General features: G+C 41.2%; 1 protein-coding gene across 2 annotated transcripts; it reads left to right on the top strand.

The window, feature by feature from the left end:
* Nucleotides 1–5,167: 5,167 nt before the first annotated feature.
* LOC108105586 lies at nt 5,168–9,078 on the top strand. Of its 2 annotated transcripts, none has more exons than XM_041818398.1 (6): nt 5,168–5,254; nt 5,904–5,984; nt 6,063–7,222; nt 8,005–8,101; nt 8,153–8,307; nt 8,360–9,078. In XM_041818398.1, exons 2-6 carry the CDS (start codon nt 5,915–5,917, stop codon nt 8,669–8,671), a joined length of 1,794 nt encoding a protein of 597 aa, XP_041674332.1. In that variant the 5' UTR covers nt 5,168–5,254; nt 5,904–5,914; the 3' UTR covers nt 8,672–9,078. The 2 variants fall into 2 exon arrangements, with proteins under 2 accessions (XP_041674332.1, XP_017067720.2); XM_017212231.2 differs by lacking the exon at nt 5,168–5,254 and adding an exon at nt 5,299–5,317.
* The last annotated feature ends 6,628 nt before the right edge of the window (nt 9,079–15,706 follow it).

Below are 15,706 nucleotides of genomic sequence, written 5' to 3'. Positions count from 1 at the left end.
AGTGGGTGCTTTCTATGTAAGGGCGTGCTTTGTGTCGTTGGGCTAATTTATTGTACTGCTCTTAGTGCATCAACATCTTTGTCCCGCACAACAGAGCCACACTTGATGGTTATGCCGTTTTTCAAATGGCCTGCAACACCGTCTTGCTCACACTTCACTTCTCTTTCAAAGCGAACGGTTGTGTTTTTGGCTTTTGCGTCTTCTCGAGCGATTTAATCATTAAATTTATTCCCGAATCACCTCGTTTTTGCTCCTTTTTTGCAAACGTTTATCTACTTGAAAAAAACCGTCTTTCGATTCCGCGTCGTGCAGTGCATTTTATTGTTATCTGTTTGCATAAAGCATTTATTGCAAACAAATATCAACAACTGCGGTCTGTATTCTAACATATTTTTTTACTTTACTTTGTGCTATTAGTAACGGAACTTTCACCGCTTCTTCCCTATAATATTTTTCTGGCACAGTGGTTTACATTTTACTAATAATTTGCCAAAATGTCTGATATTATCTGTTGCATTAAAAAATGCAATAAAATTGTGTCGGTTGACCAAGTAATCGTCCACTGTTGGCTGTGTGATAACATTGCGCACTCCAAGTGTGCAGGGTATAAGTCAGCCACCATTCCGGATGCTTTGAGTCGTTCCGACTCTGCCTTACACTACTGTTGTGACAGATGTCGTGAGGCCCAGAAGGAAATTAGATCTTTTATGCGGCAGACTAAAAATGGGTTCGGTCAGGTATTGGTTGCTTTTCGAAAAACTAACGACCTGTTTTCTGCGCTGGACATTCAATTCAACAATTTACAATGCAAAAAAACGTCCCGTTTGCCGCCGGCGGTTAATGCTAATAACTCCCTTCTCCCTCCGTCTGATGTTCAACAGTCTCCTTCATTGTCACCGCTGCCGTCTTCCACTCCAATCGTGACGACACCGGTAACAGCCCATATTTCGGATCCCGAAAATGTTGCTAGGATGCGTAGGCGTTTGTCCGATGAGCAGTCCGAGGTAGTCGCATTGGACCCTCCCATGCCAAATGTTCTACAAGCCCAAAAGAATTTACCCTTGACTCACCAGAGGAACTTAGGGTCCGGATTACCGGCACCCACTGGTAGCGTGGGTAAACCACCCGCCCCGCCAAAGCCCTTGATTGGTATTCCCCTAGAGAAACACATTTTAGTTTCCCGGCTTTTCGCTGATACGTCCGAATCGGACGTCTTAGCTTACATTCAAGCAAAACTTGAAGTCGATATTAGGGTGGAAAATATCACTAAATATAAATATTCCTACGCTAGGAACGTGACATCTTTCAAGATTCGTGTTCCCCAGATGGCTTTTGACGATATCTGTTCGACCAATTTCTGGCCGCTACATATTTTCGTTCAAGAACATCAGCTTAAAAATAAAAAGAAGAAAAAAAGTCGCCCTTTAGGAGTAAAGCTTCCACCAGTAAACGCGCCTACCAACCTAAAAAACTAACATCATCCATTATTCTTTCGCACCAGAACACAAGAGGCTTACGCTCTATACTTTCTAATTTGTTCTCGGTAAGCTTCTCGTTTGCATCCCAGGTCATTGTGTTTGCCGAAACCTAGCTAACTCCAGAAATTCTTAATTCTGGTGGTGGAGTCCTAATTTCAGTGGACTCTAATCTCGTTTCCGAGGTGATAAATCTTCAAACTGGAGACTTAGAATTTATCACAGTTAAAATCTCATTGTCTAGGTTAAAGTCCGATTCCTTGACATATGAGCGGCACCTAGCAGCCATTCAGTCTGTCTTCTCAATGTTATCGGACATGGATCAGCTGGTGGTGTTGGGTGATTTCAACCTACCCCAGGTGGCTTGGTCCATGAACGATAACACCTTAGCTTTAACACCTATGTCGCATCACGACTTTACTGCTGGCATGTTAGACATGTCACTGGCTCAAATTAATCATATAGGGAACTCTTTAGGTCGTTTGCTCGATCTGTGCTTTCTCTCCGATACGGACGCCGTATCCATTTACAGAGCACTACCTCTCACACTCCCTGAAGATCCTTATCAACCAACATTAGATCTTACGATCGATGCGGGGCTATGCACTAAGCCTAAGAACAATTACGCTGATAAGAAAATTCGATGTTTTCGTAAAGCCGACTTTAAAAAAATGAATAACTTTATTTCAGAATTTGACTGGTCCGATTTGTACGCATGCACCGATATGTCGACATGCACCGATATGTCGACATGCACCGATATGTCTAGATATATTTTATAGTACATTAAACCTAATTTTTGATTGCTTTGTTCCGTTGCGGTATCCGGCTATGGCGGATAAGCCCCCTTGGTATACAAGGGAACTTTCTATCCTAAAAAATATCAACTTAAGATTATTTAAAAAATACTTAAGAACTAATAGCAATGACTGTTTCGTGCATTATATGGTGGCTCGGTCTAACTTTACCGTGCATAGCACTCAGTGTTATTAGAACTATTTAGCTCGATGTATGAACCAGTTTGCCCTGGATCCGAAACAGTTCTATAGTTTTGTTAACACTAAGAGTAAATCTAAAACCTTTCCGTCTTTGCTATCGTTTGGAAAATCTACTGCAAGCACGGATCAGGAAATTGCCGATCTTTTTGCACAGTTTTTTCAAACTACCTATTCACCTTTGTTAATAAACGCGCAGACTTACGCTTACGATATCCCCCGGTCTAACTTTATTTCCCGACCCACCTTGTCGGAATGTGGGGTTATTAAGGATCTTCAGAATGTGAAGCCAGTCTTTTCGCCAGGTCCAGACGGGGTACCGGGCTGTGTGCTTAGGTACTGCTTTGCTACCCTGGCCAAACCCCTTATAAAATTATTTAACCTTTCCCTGGAAACGTCCACGTTTCCCGCTATCTGGAAAGAGTCCCTTATCATTCCCCTTCACAAGAAGGGAAAAAAATCGGATGCTGAAAATTACAGAGGTATATCTAAACTATCAGCCATTCCGAAACTTTTCGAAAAAATTCTTGTGCCTCACTTGCAGCACCAGTGTAGATCTGTCATATCCCCAAGTCAGCATGGCTTTATGAAACAACGGTCTACCACTACCAATCTTCTGGAACTAACATCCTTCGTGATCACTGGTTTCCAAATAAACTTCAGACGGATGTCATTTACACTGACTTCAGTAAAGCATTTGACTCAGTGAATCACGGCCTTCTTTTAGAAAAACTTGATCTTATCGGTTTTCCTACTGATCTCCTGGGATGGATTAGCAGTTACCTCACAGGTAGAACGCAACGAGTTCTTTTTAAAAATTTAGTGTCTGCTTTAGTCTATGCTTCTTCCGGGGTCCCTCAGGGGAGCCACCTTGGTCCGTTACTTTTTACTTTATTCATTAACGACCTTCCCTTGGTTGTTAATGACTCCCTAGTACTTATGTATGCAGATAATGTCAAACTCTGTCTGCAATATACCGATTCCTCCTACCAGGTGAAACTGCAATCTCACCTTAATAATTTTCAAAACTGGTGCTCTGCAAACTTATTAAATCTTAATAACTCTAAGTGCAAAGCAATGAACTTCTGTCGCCTAAGACCTAAAGTTGTCACTTATACTTTGCATGGTGTAGCTCTGGAAAGAATAAATGCAGTTGAAGATCTTGGCATCCTACTCGTTGCAAAACTTAAGTTTTCCGACCATATTTCCTCTATGGTTAATAAAGCTTCATTAAAAGGTGGTCAAAGGAATTTAACGACCCCTATGTTACCAAAACACTTTTTATTTCTTTGGTTCGTCCGATTCTGGAATATGGATCACGTATCTGGGACCCCCAGTATGGGGTTCACCAGTGCCTTATTGAATCCATCCAAAAGAATTTTTTAATATTTGCTCTCCGCGGTCTCAACTGGGATGCAAATATATACCTTCCCTCTTATCAAAGTATACTCTTACTAATTAATTAGCCATCCCTTGCTAATCGTAGGACGATGCTTGGGGTAATCTTTATACATAATCTTCTTAAGGGTGAAATTGATAGCCAGGCCCTTCTAGGCCGCCTGAATATCCATGTACCCTTTAGGATTACTAGAAACTATATTCCTCTATCCTTAGAGCATTGTAGTTCGAACTTTGCCCAACATGAACCATTTCGGGTACTATGTTCAAACTACAATGATCTTTATAAAATTACTTCTAACTCTTCTCCTAACACTTTGAATGTTTCGATACTAATCCATTTAGCACAAAACTAACTTTCCTCGTATCTTTCCTACGTCAGACGGCAGAGCCCCTCGGTCGGTTGGGCGGGAGGTGGGTTGCACGTCAAGCAACGGGAGTCGCGCGAAAAAAAAAGTGCAGACATAACGGTTGTGCCATCTGGCAGCATCGTCTCGATAATGTTACTTCCTAGCTTTCTCTTGAAAGAACCAACACTTCGGATACCAGAAAATGGTCAGCTTCTACGAATTATAGCCTCATTATCGAATTAGTTTTTCCGGCAAACGCGTTGTGATAATTGCTTTTACCAATTCTATCGCGAGATTCCGGGCCTCCAATGCAGACATAACTTTTGTACTATCTGGCTGCACCATCTCGATAATGTTACTCTCTAGCTTTCTCTTGAAAGAATCAACACTTCGGATACCAGAAAATGGTCAGCTTCTACGAATTATAGCATTAGCCTCGATACCTACCAAACAAGTAAACGGATTATAGAATTCAAATAATACTGCGACATATCTTATCTGTTTATTAAAAAAAATATTATTTATCGTTTTTTACGTTATACGAGGGTGTTATGTTTCCTAATGTAGTTGTGCATCCTTCAACAGTTACTAAAAACTGCGCGTCTAAAGTTAAGCTTTGGTGAGGAACTGTTGAAGGATGCACAACTATATTCACTATATCATTGACGGGTGGCGCCATCTTTGCGACGCGGAAACTTTTCTGTCCCGCCTTGTATATCATAAATTATTTTGATATATTTTCTTAAATTCAGTAGCTGCATAAGATATGTCCAATATTTTTCTAAATTAGTCTATCTATACTATGACTAATTTAGAAAAATATTAGACATATCTTATGCAGCTACTGAATGTAGGGTGTATTATTAAATCAAATTGAACAGCCGATTAGTGTTCATTTTTCCAACATTCCTCTTGTACCCCGAAATTAATGTCGGCACCTTGACATTTATATAAACAAAATACCAATGGAGTTCAATCGAAATACTTTTTTAATGACAAGATCACGGTAACCCCAATTCCCCAAGTTATATTTTCGGTAAGTGCAATAAATTTGATATTAAATTGCTCTTGTCTTAGGTTCTATTTTGGAATTGGCTGCGTAGGTTTAATACTATTTGATATGCGACCAAAATATACGTTTTAAGTGTTTTCTGGGTTTTTTGTTGATGCTATTGCATATTTTTTCATCGACGACATTATGGTTTCTGCTGGATGCATTTCAAAATGTATCAGTATCTGTTTAGCATATTCATACATTTTCAGGATATCAAAGCGCTCTGAATAGAATTCCAGGTATGGCAAACGGTAGAAAAGACCAGAAAACTATCAATGCGGAACAATGTTCCGTTAGAGCTTTTCCCGTTTGCTACGCTACGCACATACAGTCACAAACTCGGCTCTAACAAAAATGTTTTAGCTATATTAACTAATGCTGGTCGGGAAAAAAGTTTTTTATAAGATCAGCAATCTGGTGGCTGCCCTGAACGATCGATTTGCAATAGAATGGTCCGCTATTTACTCGGCAAATAATAAGCTACCGCCATCTAAGCACTTACATACATATATTGCGAAAATTGCTCCATTTTACATAGTCTCGGCTTTTTAAAGTCAACAATATGTATTTTAACTTCACAAGTTTGAGATTTGGAATTTATTGAAATCTTTTAACTATTGTTATCCCACAGACAAAGATTTAATGGATCGTAGTTTGGACTCCATAGGTAGCTGTTCACTTGATGTTGAAGCCGACTGCTCAAATATTTCAGGTATTTATATGCCCAGTACCTAACTCCCTGAAACCCATCATTGATTAACAACGGTCCATCTGCTAAACCCACTTCTAGATACCAGTAGCAGCATGAATTTTCCCTCACCGCTCTCAGTGAAGGACGGTACCCGCGAGTTTACATTCAACCTTCGGGAGCGCTGTGCTCTCCGCTCACCTATGCAGGTCCGACACACAACCTCAGATCACGTGGATCCTAGGTCATCGGATCTGATGCGTATAACGCCATCACCCGTGGTTGTGGATTCCGATCGGCAGCCCAACTCGGACATTGAAAATTCGCATGGAGCCGCCGATGGCGAAAAAAAACCGAGCTATTTGAGTCTAGCATGTTGCGTCAGCGGTTATTCCAACTTGACCACCTATGACTCTAAAATTCGACAGGAGATAAACAAGTCGCGTGAGGTTTCTCCGATCCGTCCTTCTACTAGCAGTCTGCAGCAGTGCAAGCCCAGCCACTCCTTGGCGGCACCACTTCTGCACAGTATGCCCTCTCCATCAAGCAAGTTCACACCGATCGAGTCTAAGAACAACGACTGTCAGAACGTCAACGGGTCGAACCCTGAAATAACCAATGGATACACTAGCTTTATAAAACAGCGGGTGGAGCGCCTTTACGGACCATGTGCCTTGACCCAGGGCTTTTACAGCACCAAAGGCCACGACCAACCACCATCACAATCGCAGGAAGCAAGTCGTTTGGAAAAGAGACGTCTAGAGATAAAGTGTCCACTTGGCTCGGAACTAGCTATTAAATTTGAACAGCTTTCTCCAAGTAAAGATTTCGCGGAGTTCCAAAAAAAATTGCAATACAACTGCTCCCATAGTGCAATGGTGCGGTTGGAGAACTCTTTGCCTGTTCCAGAGAAAAATGGAAATGTGGACCCACCCGTATTTAGGCATCTTAGTCATGAGTTCAGAGCCCAGTTGCCTAAAGTGTCACCCAAAAGAGTTGTCCCTCGACCTTGCCTCGCTCTTGCGATGCAGATTACGAATGGCAAGTCCCATTTAAGGCGAGATTCCGATTCCACTGATGTAGTCGACCACGAGCCCATGAAACTGGTTAACTTGAACTTGGAGGAATGTGTCGATAATACCGGAAATTTCCTTGAATCAGTTGTTAAGGATGGTAACTACTTCCTTCAAATATTAAAAGATGAACAAATTCGTTTGTTGGCGCTGGCCGCTCTTGCAGAAAAATATGCAGACGCTTTGTCTGTAAGTAAACAAAATATTGTTGAAAATCGTCTTCGTTTTTATACCCATTACTCCTTGACTAGAAATCAATCTTATAAAGCAGGGGAGCTCAACTCCTATGTTCTGAGTGCTTATTTGTTTTTGTAAATCAGGCGTGCTCAAATTCGTTTTACGGCATAGAATTAACTAACACAAATATATGAAAACATTTGCATAATTAGTGACGTTTTTGCGTTGGTTTGCAGCTTTGAGCGCTCTGTGCGCTTTTCCACTTGACAACTCTAATATAGCCTGTGGCTTCCTCGAACACCTTAACTGAAATTCATTCTTATAACTTCTGTTTGCAATTTAGAGTTTATTTTCTCATTTGGCGGCACATTGAATGATAAATTGGCTAGCAAAAAAAAAGTTTGCCTCCCTACTTTGGACAGCTGCAAACCAACACAAAAGCGTCACTAAATTTTTATTTGTGTTTGTAAATGCTCTGCCTTAAGACGAATTTGAGCACCCCTGCTATAAAATATTCATATGTACAGATGTTTATGTATGTATGTATACCTGCCGGGAACTTTAAAATCCAGAAAGTTTGCTATATATAATCGGGCATTATTTAAGAAGTTAAGTACATATATTGAACAGTGAAATTGCCGCCAGTTGATTTTACCAGTAGAGAGCCTTAACCATTTTTATCTTATTTTTAAATTATTTATAGAATGCTGAGCTGAGTAACGGGTATCTCAAAGTACAGACGTTTCGTTTATTACAATTCTTGTTATCATTTTCTCCATTTTTAAATTCCACAGACAAATCCAGATATAACCGAGGAGACATTTGGGCTACTACGATCGGCGTCGGGTAGGGCTCGGCTTTTGGTATCCCAGAAAATGAAACAGTTCGAGGGTAGGAGTTAAGCAAAATATCGTCATCATGTTATTAATTTTCACTTTCTAGGTCTTTGCCATAACAATCTAAATCGATCTCCGGAGGATAAATTTCCAACTACACTTGATGATTTACATGGATTTTGGGACATGGTTTATTTGCAGGTTGAACACGTGGATTCTATTTTCGCTGCTATTGAGCAGCTTAAAGCTAACGGATGGAAGGTTCGTTTTGGATGCCTATTAAAATAATGTTTAATTCTTGTGTTTTACACAGCATATGGCTGAGCCATCCAAAATGAAAGACTTCCCAACTAAGACGATGAAATCAGCTAAGACTGCAGTTTTTAAAGCGAAAAAGCCCCAAAACACTAACAATGCTAGTGTAAATGCTACGATAACTGCTCTGCCGAATACTGCACCGGCATTAAGACGCGAGGCCCAGAGAAAACAGTTGTTGGAAATTAAACGTCAGCGTCGTGAGGCTATGGCCGCGGCTGCTAAGTTAAGTCAAAAAGAAGGGGATTGCGCCATGCGTATTCCTGAAAGGATCGGCGATATTCGTGCTAATCATGACGTTAACAGCTAAGCAATGATAAATGCTTTATTTCTTATTTGTTGTAATTTACAGATCACCAACAATTGTAATCCCCAACAGCAAACTCACAATTAACACATCCATATATATAAATGCTTAGAAATTCCTAGGTAAATTATTCCTTAACTAGAACCTACTTAAAATTACGAGAAAAAGCTTGTTTATTAACCGTATGATAAGGATCAAATCTGTCACGAGATATCACAAAATAGAGTTAACCAAGGAAATTAATGAGAACTTTGGCAACTATCATCATCAACTACTCGCCAAAAAGATGGTATTATGATCGCCTTATCTCCGTTTCCTTCACCAAGCAGTGATCTGTACACTTTAAGCAATTCAAAATTATTTGTATATTTTTAAACATGTTGCAAAAATGTATGTAATGTGGAAACTAAGATTTTTTTCTTGGTCAGATTATTGTGCCTGTTCTGCGCCATTCCATTATGTTTTCTCGGCCAAATTTTTCCTTTGCTTGTTTTAACGTTGATTTTCCGCTTGGATGCTAAAAGAAAATTTAGCGTGGTATTATTTAAGCCGAACCCAACTGATCAATTGGCCCTGGTATGTTATGTATATCGCGATTGAAGAGGCACTGAAACAGGTAATTGGCGCCCATGAAACTGTAAAATACTTCAAGCATTTCCTTTACGATAGTTTATTTTGTCTTAAAACGGATCAATCTCGTTATTGCTTTTAGACAACGGCATAAAAGTGCATCACCAACTAAACTACTTCATTTGTGCTACATTTCGCAGTTGACGACAGAAATCGTTCACGTCAAAGGAGCTGACAACACAGACGCAAATAAAATCTTCAGGTACTGTGCAACAACCTTGCCAGTGCCCGTCCCTCTACAGAAGATCAACGCTAAAAGTCAAGCCCGAGATGCGGAAAAACATATCGAAGTGGTGCAATGGCGTGCAGTTCCCAACGTACTTCTGGACATAGTGCCGTTGACAGATTCTCCCTTTGGCCCGAGGCTATTTCACTCACAAACATCTTAGGCGACGGTGACTATTGCCTTTTTGTACCAAAGGGCTGGGTCTCTTGGGCACGGCAAAAAGTTTAGGTCTGTGCTCAGCAACTGGCCGCCTCACATACAACTACGTATCAGTAAATACGTATAGTAAAATGACATGATCGTTTAAGACTGCAGATTTGTCATCCAACGCCCTCCTGTCCTCTTGCCGCTCTTTGACTACTGAGACGTTTTACGGAACAAAGGTATGATTGCAAAACGAATTGTTCGCAGACATCGATTCAAGCCCGCTTTACGAATAGTTTTCGAGAACATACTAACAAGTTACGCTCAACTAGACCTCCAATATGACAGGTGCAACAAATCCGAAAAGAGCAAAGTGTGACGAATCATTCTTCGTTTCCACTCTAGTCGTGGTAGGCCAGATCGCAAATGAACACGACTTTTTTTTTGTCGCAGGGGCTCGACGTGCTCCCACCATTTCTCCCTGCGCACAAGACTAAGAAACTACTAGTGTACCCATCGTATTACGAAACGGTCTCTAATCATCCTGGCCAGACGCTACTCCTTTTTTCTAGTAGCGACTGGCCAGGATGATTAGTGACCGTTTTTTGAAGCGATGTGTAACTTGTTAGTATGAATGCCGATTTAATGTTGTCCACAGACACTGCTATTTCTTTGCACTTGACGTCTAAGATAAATAATCGTTTATTCTTGCGATGTACTACTTTCAATGGCCAGTGTAAGGTGGCTCCAACGGCTGCTTCACGGCATCAGTGCGGAAGAATACGTGTGAGTATTTATCTTTTCCTTTACACCAAAAGTTAGACAAATTTTTCGTATCTGTCTGCGAAGAATTCGTTTCACAAGCCTACTTTTGTTCCGTAAACATCTCAGTAGTCAAAGAGCAGCAAGAGGACAGGAGGGCGTTGGATGACGAATCTGCAGTCTTAAATTATCATGTCATTTTACTATACGTATTTACTTATACGTAGTTGTAAGTGAGGCGGCCAGTTGCTGAGTACAGACCTAAACTTTGTGCCGTGCCCAAGAGACGCAGCCCTTTGTTACCAAAAGGCATTAGCCACCGTCGCCTAAGATGTTTGTGAGTAAAATAGCCTCGGGCCAAAGGGAGAATCTGTCAACGGCACTATTTCCAGATGTGCGTTGGGAACTGCACGCCATTGCCCTTCCGATATGTTTTTCCGCATCTCGGGCTATACACAACTTTCGAATGACTTGTTTCAGCGTTGATCTTCTGTATAGGGACGGCCACTGGCATGGTGATTGCACAGTACCTGAAGATTTTATTTGCGTCTGTGTCGCAGCTCCTTTGACGTGAACGATTTCTGTCGTCAACAGAGACAAGATAAACTCTCGTAAAGGAAATGCTTGAAGTATTTTACAGTTTCATGGGCGTCGATTACCTGTTTCAGTTACGCTCTAATCGCGACATCAGATACATAACATAACAGGGCCAATTAAGCAGTTGGGTTCGCTGTGAATAGTACCGCATCTGCAAAACTTTGCCCAATACATAGTGTTCGAATTCGGTGCACTCGACGTTTTCATTGGTGCCTAGCGAACTTAAGGCTCTAACCACTCTCGCCGAGCTGGAAGAAAACCGGCACTCGCACGTATCAAAAATGCTGCTCCAAATGTCATCACTGTCACGTTAAGGCACAATCTCTCCATCGGTGGACTGACCTGACGTCTAGTGGTCCATATACTACCCAACCTAGTTTAGAGTATGCTGTCTATGGTCCCCCTAAACAAAAGCTTCTAGTCTGCAAGAGTGTTCCTAGAAGCGCATGATCCAGTCCAACAGGGATCCTTAGCGTCTTCAAGCCTTCCCGACGCGAAGTCTGCATCGGAAGATTTAAGCACCCGTTCCCTAATCCGTTCAGCTTCGGTATGCCCGCTCCACTTGTCGGTGTAGATTTCGGACGAGCTCGTCGTCTATGCATATGTGTCTACTTATTCGTTCTCCCCGTACAACGCCATGAGGAGAATCTGGAATAACTGGGGACCTTCATCCGAATCGATACAAATAAGGATTCTGTGAGGCATCTCCTGACCGCTCTGGCTCTTAATTTCCTTGCGGCCTGCCCTTCTTAGGACTAATTTATGGGACATGGAAAGGTTACTTATAGTTGGATCCGCTGACTGCGGCATCGCCCACGTTGACTGATGACCTCGTCATAGCTATCTTTCGTGGACACCGTCTGACTGTTGTGACCTTCTGGAATTACCGACGTTGTTATGCAGCTTCCGTAGATTTGCATGTTCGGCTCCTCCTCCATCTTGTTGTTCTTCCCATATTAAACAATCTCTTGGGTAGTCAATATACTCCTGCTGTTTTTCCCGACGTTTGCTTTGCATCCGAAGATCCAGATTGCCGGCAACTGTACATTGTAAGATGGCGTCATAGACTCTAATGGTTACGTTGGCTGATTTTCACTCAAGATCTTGCCATCGCTGCGCTCAAACGTTGCGCCTCTCCTGGCGTCATATTCGCCGCACCGCTCACATCGACGCCGCTCGACCCGACTCTAACGGAATTCCTTGCGGCCGACGCTAATCCTTCATTTGCCCTTCCATGAGCGTCGCAATCTGTGGGGGGCATAGCCTGTCCTGGCATATCCGGCTGAGCAGTGTTAATGCTGCGCCTAACATTCCTTTGAAGTCCATGGCCGCTGCTGTCTACAATCTTCCTATATCGGAGTCCCGAGGCTTAAAAGAGTTTTACAACACAACAACAGTTTCTAATATTTTTTATAGTTTATTATTCTTTTCTTTGTCACATTTACTTCTGTAAACAATTTTTCATATCTCTAACAACGCGCATCATGAGGTTAAAACTTAAGCAGATCATGTATCATGTATGTAAATAATTATATCATATTATTATCATATCATTAAATTAGTAAAAAGCTTATTATTTGAACTCACCTGAAGACTCAGAGGTCGTATGTGATTGGTCTCATGGATGATGAGAACTAGAGAGCCTCTAATTAATTCACTAGTCCTTCATAACCATTTAATAAGAACCTGGAACAGAAATGTATCCCCGAAGGGATCGTAGCAAATTAACACCAGCCCTTGCTTGGATATTGATGGGTTGGGCGATATCAAGTATAAGATGTACTGGTTTTTAAATCCTCTCATATAATGTATCCCGGAGAGGATCGTAGCCAATTAACAGTCGTCGAGATCCTAAGCCCCTGTTTTTTTTTCATTTTTGACAAAGCAACCTTTGTTAGTTGGGGCGCGGCTTATGCACAAGCACTGGCCATTTATACAGACAAAGGAAAAAGTCATATGGGGGCGACCACATTTACCACAACCAACTCAGAAGGTATTCTTCATTTATACTTTCAAAATAAATCGATATTTACTTATAAAAGTTGTCAGATGTTAAATCCATGTTGAAACAGCATTTAGCACTTTCGAAGACAGTTGGTCCTAACATTGAAGAGGTACTCAGCGACAACGGCGGGTAGGAAGGCATAATTCGAGAAATCGCCTATTTGAAAGAAAATCATTGTGTTTATAACACCGAAACTCTAAGCCAGATAATAATATAGCAAATTAACATTAATAAACATATTTCTCAATGTTGCCGAAACAATAGTCGATTCAAATAAGAGCACGCGGAAAGCTGGTTAGCGAGCTTAAGTGCCGGTATCTGAACTTGCGAGAGAAAAACAAAAATCAACACGACACTAATAAAAAATAACTGCTTCTAATAAATCGGTTGCTTCAGTGAAACTTTTAGTGAATGAAAAAATAAAAAAGTAAGTTAATATATAATACATTTTTCTAATTTCCTTTAAATTTAACAATGCATTATGAAATCTACATTACCAAATATAATACCTTTTTTATCGCATTTTCTCCCTGACACTGCGCCGTTGCGGAAGGCTTACTGGCCTTTTTGTTCTGTACGGTATGCACAGCGCCGAATCAATCGTGCCATATACTGGCAGGTCAACATTGCTATCTAGGTATAGCACCAGTCCACATATGTCGCTTCCCCTATCGACTTCCGATCCATTATCTGCGGCCGGCTTCTCATCAGCTGTCCTACAGGTCGTTGTCCTCAGCAACGAACGACGAAAACTTACTATGAAACTTACTTACGAAAACTTGAGCTATGAGCTGCTCAACCTAGCTCGCCCAAATACGACCCATCTTAGGTCAGCTGCGGCCGCGTATGGTCCCTCTCTGACAATCCCCTTTCGTTATCAACGACAACCCTATATACCTATTGTCCAATCAAATAAGCAGCTTTGGTAATGTCCAGAAGTGATCTCAAAGTGAGCCAACGCCAATCTTTTTCGGTTCTAAATGATAATGCCTTTATACTGGAGACAGTCTGTTTAGACAATTTTTTATTCTGCGTCAGGATAACGCCACATGCCACAAAGCCAAGATAATTGCATTATTTTTTAAGGATGTTAATGTTACCACTGAATAATTAATATGAGTTTATATTAACCGAACTTGTGAAATGTGTTTTTTCGGGCACTTTATTCAACTAAATTATGTACAGAGATGAAGACAAGATAAGAAAGGGAGAGCGGTACGTGCTAACGATAGGGAGTTCGAATTTTAACTAACTTTATTCAACTAAATTATGTACAGAGATGATGACAAGATAAAGGGAGAGGGAGAGCGGAGGCCGAATACGCCTGAGCGAAAAGCTTTATTGAGTCCCGCCCCCCTTTTTTCACTGTACGATAACGCTTCCTTCTACCTGTTACATACTTCTCAACGAATCTAGTATACCCTTTTACTCTACGATTAACGGGTATAACAAGATATTGATCCTGACCAAGAATATATATACTTTATAGGGTCGGAAATGGAAAGAAAAGAAAATGCGCCCAAAAATGTTCCACGATTTTCTTTGAGCGACAGGTTAAAAAACGAAAACATAATAATGTCTTCAAATTGAACCAAAATTAGTTTATATTAACCTAATGAGAACTTGTGAAATGCATTTTTTAATTGTGTTATTGCGGAATTAGCGAATTTAAAAACGACGAAAGGGCACGGTACGTGCTGACGATAGGGAGTTCGAATTTTAACTTTATTTATTCAACTAAACTATATACAGAGATGAAGACAAGATAAGAGAAGGAGAGCGGGTGGCGAATTCGCTTGAGCGAAAAGCTTTATTGAGTCCCGCTCCCCTCTTTACACTGGACGAAACCTATCCCTGAACCTCGGGGTCTCCATTAATAATTAATATGCGTTTATATTAACCGAACGAAAACTTGTGATATGCTGGGTTTTAATTGTGTTATTTCGGAATTAGCGATTTTATTAACGACGAAAGGGCACGGTACGTTCTGACGATAGGGAGTTCGAATTTTAACTAATTTTAAAAATTATGCCGACCTATGTAAATAATATATAATAATTATAAGAAGAATTGATATAACCGAGTGCTGCGAATATTTGATACCTGTTACTGTTTTTTACAATTTTAAAGTACGCATAAGCTACATTTCTAAATTCCGTGACCCAGGAACGCCAACATTCTCGTTCGTGGCCAATCAGGAGGCTTCCTTCCCTGTCGAGTCCTACTTGATTCCGGCTCACAAGTTCATCTCATCACAACACGACTGGCCAGCAAACTTCAGCTTTTTCGGTCCGAATGCTCTGTAGCGGTGACTGGCCTTGGAGACACTGAATTCACTACGGATGGAGCATCGGTTAAAGTTTGCCTGAAGTCTCGCCTATCAACGTATTCGGTATGCATTGAGGCAGTTGTGACGTCTCACATCGCAGACCTGGTCTAAACATAGATATCTCCAACTGGAAGGTACCTGCCAATGTGGTTCTGGCAGATCCGAACTTCCACAGACTGCAGCGTGTGGATTTTCTGATTAAAGCCAGCCTGTTTTTTGATCTGCTCTCAATTGTGCAAATCCAACTAGGAGACGGTCTACCTCTAGTGGAGAATACGCGCTCTGGATGGGTAGTTTCTGGAGATGGTTGCACCCCAAAGAAACCTCGTGTGACCGCTTCATCAG

This window comes from Drosophila eugracilis, unplaced genomic scaffold (genome assembly GCF_018153835.1).
Source record: "Drosophila eugracilis isolate 14026-0451.02 unplaced genomic scaffold, ASM1815383v1 contig_2157, whole genome shotgun sequence".
Lineage (NCBI taxonomy): Eukaryota > Metazoa > Arthropoda > Insecta > Diptera > Drosophilidae > Drosophila > Drosophila eugracilis.
The sequence above is the reverse complement of the archived record's forward strand: the minus strand, read 5'-3'. Positions and strand labels throughout refer to the sequence as shown.

Excerpts from the sequence above, each read along its gene's own strand:
- LOC108105586 (XM_041818398.1), top strand. The coding sequence starts at position 5,915 with ATGGATCGTAGTTTGGACTCCATAGGTAGCTGTTCACTTGATGTTGAA. Across the intron at positions 7,223-8,004 it reads AATATGCAGACGCTTTGTCT|ACAAATCCAGATATAACCGA; the intron begins GTAAGTAAACAA and ends TAAATTCCACAG. Across the intron at positions 8,102-8,152 it reads GAAAATGAAACAGTTCGAGG|GTCTTTGCCATAACAATCTA; the intron begins GTAGGAGTTAAG and ends TTCACTTTCTAG.